General features: G+C 53.3%; 1 protein-coding gene across 1 annotated transcript; it reads right to left on the bottom strand.

The window, feature by feature from the left end:
* Positions 1-577: 577 nt before the first annotated feature.
* ID2 (inhibitor of DNA binding 2) lies at positions 578-2,589 on the bottom strand. The gene is made up of 3 exons (XM_054279912.1): positions 2,161-2,589; positions 1,897-1,961; positions 578-1,222 (listed from the first exon to the last, which is right to left on the bottom strand). Exons 1-2 carry the CDS (start codon positions 2,506-2,508, stop codon positions 1,905-1,907), a joined length of 405 nt encoding a protein of 134 aa, XP_054135887.1. The 5' UTR covers positions 2,509-2,589; the 3' UTR covers positions 578-1,222; positions 1,897-1,904.
* Positions 2,590-5,598: the final 3,009 nt, after the last annotated feature.

Below are 5,598 nucleotides of genomic sequence, written 5' to 3' on the forward strand. Positions count from 1 at the left end.
AATATTGCATGGAAGCATGAAAATTCCAGTGAGGAAAGGCAACAGTCACTTCATCATTTTAGAGCCCATGTTAACGCATCACCAACTCTCACATTCAAAGCCTTTCCAGAGAAATTTAATAGTTGGGGCACTAATAACCACCCACAACCCTTAATTCTGAGTGATTATTCCAAGCACAAATTAACAGATCTGGGTCATTACTACCCCGAACTGAATCATTCTGAGGGGTGGGAGGGAAGAAAAAAGGCAATACTCTATGGGAATGCCTCAGGATTAACTGCTTTTGTACATTTCCAAGCACTTTTGTCAATAGCATCCCTTGTGTATCAAGTTCCTTTTCTCATTCCTTTGATACTGTTTACAGGCAGATGACTTAGAAGATTGCAATATACACTCAAATAAGATTTTCCAAGTTACAAGAATTATTCACTTCAGGTAATTTTATTCTTTATAGTCTCTACATATTTGAATTTTTACTTGATAAATTCATAACAATGTATAAGTATTAAAAAAACCAACAGAAACAACACAAATCAAAGCCAACAGTTGGTCCCCAAAGAATAAAGCAAGCAATCAGTTCAATAAACACACTTGATTTATTTTGTATAAAAAGGGTTAAGTTTACAACTAAACTTTTATAAAAAGTTTAGCATGATTAAGTACATCATTACACTTTTTGCAGAAATGTATATTTCTGCCACTATACAAGAAAACTCTAATTAAAGAGTTCACAAGGTTTCACTCATATATATATATTTATATATAAATATATACACAGCATTCAGTCCTAGGCTTGTGTCAAAAAGGTAATTTCTGACCACAGACTTTCCTAAAAAACTGAACACTGGATCCTTCTGGTACTCACGCTCCACCTTTGGAAAAAAAGGCAAAGTCTGCTTTAAAATGGGCAACTCCTTGTGAGATTTTTGTTTCGCTCCCCACGTTGGGAATAGTATATAAAGGAAGCCTTCCAACTAGGGAAAGGGTATTTAAGAGTCTCTTCATAAATAACTAGGTTCAGTCCAAGTTGAAAAATGGGGTGGGGATAAAGATCAATCTTGATTTTTTCTTCTTTATTCATTTTTAAAGTTCCTTTTACTTGAACGTGGATTTTCCCCTCCAGATACAGCTGAAAAATAAATTCAGCACCTCAAAAAAGAAAAAAAATCCTGTAGACATTTTCTTGTGCAAAAGGAAAAAAAAAATCTCATCAGTGGAACACCTGCAAGAGATTGAAAAGAGGCATATTTAGGAGAATGCTAACAGGGCAGAGATCCGGACAGACTGGCGCCAGAGAGGAAGCCACAGTTTGAACATTTAACCAAACACTCAGAGATTGGGCAAACCCTGGCGTCCAGATGCAACACATACAAGCTCACACACTCGCTCTCAAGAGCACAAATTGAACATAAAAATAACATACACTCCAGGGAAAGGCTAGAAAGAGGATTCTCAGTCCAATCTTTATTTAGATCTCTGTAAACGCAATGCTCAGAGGCGCCAGTCTGCCTCTTAGAGCAATTATTTGATTAAAAGCAGTCACTTATTTAACTGATAACGCAGACAATCCCACATCACAGAATTCAAGGAATTGTGCCAAGATTCCCAACTTAATCAGTCACTTTGGCCCAGGAAGTTAAGGCTCCAAGAACAGATAAGAATTTGCATTAAGCAGCGAGCAGCATCAGAGGAGCCTGTGCTGCTGGGTGAACCTTAGCGACTCACACACACACTTAGGGACCTCAAGACTCAGTTATTAGCCTCCTTTCTTACTGATTACAAAGGCATCTCCTAATCAACTTTTAGGACCTATTTTTAGCACTTGCCATCACGCCTCCCATTCCCCCGGCAGGCAGTTTTTACCCGAAGTTTAGGGAAAAGGCTCACTGCACTCACCGTTTGATTCAGCCACAAAGTGCTTTGCTGTCGCTTGACATGAGCTCTGAGGGGAACTCGGACGCCTGCGAGAGAACAAGAGCAGGGTAAGGGCGAGGTGGCCGAGCACCCACAGGGAGGCCGGAGCGGATCGTCCCGGCTCCTGCGGCGGGAGAGGGAGCGCCCCGCGGCCGCTGTCACCGCCGCCCGCCCGCCCGCGCTGGGGACACGGAGCGCCGACCCAGCTCCCGACGCGGCTCGGCGGCGAGCGGGGAACGCGCTTACCTGTAGCGAGAGGATGCTGATGTCTGTGTTGAGCGTGGTCAGAGGAGTTCTGGAGGAAGGGTTCTGCCCGGGTCTCTGGTGGTGCAGGCTGACGATGCTGGGGTGCGAGTCCAAGGCGATCTGCAGGTCCAGGATGTAGTCGATGACATGCTGCAAGATTTCCATCTTGCTCACTTTCTTGTTCTGCGGGATGCTGGGCACCAGCTCCTTCAGCTTGGAGTAGCAGTCGTTCATATTGTATAGCAGGCTCATGGGGTCATCCACGGGGGTCTTGCTCCGGGAGATGCCCAGGTTGTGCTCCGAGAGGCCGGTTTTCCTGACGGACCGCACCGGGCTGAAGGCTTTCATGCTGGCAGGGCAGGCAGGAGGAGAGCGCGGTTCTGGCGTGCGGGCTGGAGCCTGAGGAACGCTCTGCTACCGCTCTGGCGCTGCCGGAGCTCGCACTGAGGGCCAGCGCTGCGCGACCGCTTTTATACGGCGGCCGCCGCCGGACCCGGCCCGCGCTCGCTGCCATTGGCGGCCGCCGGCACGTCCATCACCGCGGGGCGCCCTCACTGGTGGGGCCTTCCGCCCGGACAGCCAATGGCGGCGGGGGGGCGTGGCCGCGCGCACAGCTGAGGGAGTAAATAGTGTGCGGAGCTGCGCGGGCCCGCGCGGGGTCTGGGGCGGCAGTGCCGCGTTCCTGCCGGGCCCTCAGGCACCCCTCCAGGTGCCCTGGCACCGCTCCGGCCCTCAGGCACCGCTCCGGCCCTCAGGCACCCCTCCAGGTGCCCTGGCACCCCTCCGGCCCTCAGGGAGCCTTTCGTGCCCCCTGGCACCGCTCGGGCTCTCAGACACCCCTCCGTGCCCCCGGGCACCCCTCCTGTCCTCTCCTCGTCCGTGCCCGCTCCCTGCCCTCCTCCGCACCCCGGTGTCCCCAGTGTCTGCGCGGGCTCGGCCCGGTGTGCGGGGCTGGCGGCGCCGCGCCAGGAGCGCAGTGCGGGATGCGCGGGTCCCGCTGCAGCGAGGGCTGGCGAGGGCTGAGCTTCCCCAGGTCACCGTGAATTGGAGCGTCCCGGCCGGGTCTGCACGTCCCCGCTCAGCACACGGCAGCGAAAGTCAATGGCCGGGTTTGCAGCCAGCGCTGTAGGATGCGGCTGTAAGCAGGGATGAAATAAACGAAGATTAATGATAAAATAAGCCCTTAAACCCCACTGCAACTTTCTGTCCTAGTGAGAACGGGACATTGGGACATTGAGCACCCCAGCAGTCAGGCAGGCGTCACTCCCAGCGCCCTGCTTCCTGAGAACAGGGCTACTTCAGATGATGCTATTAATTGGAGATCATTAAGCAAATCTGCATATTGGAAGTGCATTTACATGTATTACCCTTGAAAGGCTGCTCATCTGCGCCCTATCAGTGCTCGTGACACAGTGCTGCCATTAATTATGCATAGATTGTTTCTGGTGACAAATGCAAATGCTTACTACACGCTGTACTTTTAGCAGCTTTTGGTTGCAGCCAATGAAACATCTTCCAGAAACATTCCAGGGGAAAAAGTTTTCGGGGTTTTTCTGTTTTGTTGAGCTGGAAAAGTGACATTGATTTTTTTTTTTAAGTTTAGTTCCATTGTATTTTCCTATATTTTGCTTATGCTACCGGCCATGTAACAAACGGACACAGCTTCCACCTTCCATTCCACACGCTACCTAAGGAAAGTTCAACTTACAAAAGCATGAACGTATAGACGCAAATAATAGAAATTAAATTCAGCACAAATCGCAGCAATTTTTTAATAGTAGAACCACACAGATGCTCAAAGCGCGTTAGTGTCATTGCAAAAAACCCCGTAGTAAACGCATACATCCATAAAATCAGTGAGGACTGGGCTGCCAATCATAAATATTAAAAGCAGACAAATACTGGATTTATCTGCGCGGTTGTTGCATAGCTACACGAAGGGGGTCGGGGCTGTGAGAGAGGAACATTGCGGACACTTGGAGACAAAGCTGCGAAGAGCCACATCAGGTTTTTTTCCAATTAACGTGGCATTCCTGAGCTGGTGGTTGGTTATTCTCTTATCAGGGCACTTGGGTGACTGTCACACCAGGGTGTTTGCCCCGGGGCTGTTCTCCGGGGTGGATGGAGGCGGTGCCGAGGCTGACAGGAACACAATTCAACGCGTTTTGAAACGCGAAGGGTGAAAGTGAATCTCGACATTCAATCTGAGAGGAAGGCAAGTACACTGTTCATGTGCAGTTATAGAGAGTAAATAATAATAAAAAACACCCTGCCAATTAACGACTCACTTAAAATCACGACTTAGGGTGACTTCAATCCTTACATCTGTAAGATACCAATTGGTGGTGGAACTTGATCAGCGGCCACAGGTTTTGGTCCTGCAACATACTTGCGTTTCTGTCTAATGAAGGCACCAGTGGAAGAAATGTTGAGTGGTTTGGTTGTAATAATAGCCAACGAAAATATGTTCATGCTTCCCCCATCACTGTTTGTCGTTCTTGGACAGCGCAGCAGCACCGGCCGGCCGGGCACTGCAGAGGACCCCGTATTATTGCTCTCGGTTTTCCACACCAAGGGCTTAGCACGCTCTTTGGAACACCGGGAAGTTGTGTGGAGAGCCTAACCTGCCTATTTTCTCTGTCATCAAATGACTGTCATGTGCGCGTTCTGCACGCAAAATAGAGCCCGCGAGCAGCCAGGAGAGCGGCTGAAGAGGCTTTCCCCAACACTGCATTCCCTCAATTCTGCTGCTTTACCACAGAAAGCTTTGGCAGCGGCTCGCTAGCTTCGGGAGCTCCTGCGCTCTGACACGGGCCCCACGGGCGGTGTGGCACCCGCGGCGGTCCCGCTGCCCGGCGGGACTGCGGGGCGGGGGGAGCCCGAAACCACCGGGGAGGGCACTGCGTGCGAGCTGCTCCTCGGGGGCTTTTCCAGGACCGTCCCAGGCAGCTCCGAGCGCCTCGGGAGCCGCGCGTCCACCCCTTAGTTTTCAGCCGGGACTTTTACAGCCGGTTCCCAGCCCCGAACCGCCGCTACGCGAAGCCGCGCACAAAGCGCCGCTTTCGCCTCCGCGCCCTCGGGATCGCGGACCCGTGGCTGCGCTCCGCGGGTCCCCCCGGCCGGCGCCAGCCCGCGGCGGCGCTGGGTGCGCGGAGCGGCGGCGGGAGCGCGGCCGCCCCGGGGGCGCCGTTCCCCCCCCGCGCCCCCGTGCCCCGCCCCGCGCCCGGGGCCGGCCCGGACTGCGCGGCGCCAGCCCCGTGACATCAGCCCCTCGCCGCCGCCCCCCCCGCCCGCGCCGCCCGGGCCCGGCGGCGCCGCTCAGGCGGCTGCCATGGCGACCGGGGCTGCGCCCGCGGCGGCGGCCCGGCCTCGCTTCCCCCTCCCGGGCGCACCTGCAGCGGGGGCCGCCGCCGGACGCCCCGCCATGCCGCGGGGGGA

The sequence above is a fragment of the Melozone crissalis genome, unplaced genomic scaffold (assembly GCF_028551555.1).
Source record: "Melozone crissalis strain CALT ecotype California unplaced genomic scaffold, PUWL_Pcris_2 ptg000027l_1, whole genome shotgun sequence".
In the NCBI taxonomy this organism is placed as follows: Eukaryota; Metazoa; Chordata; class Aves; order Passeriformes; family Passerellidae; genus Melozone; species Melozone crissalis.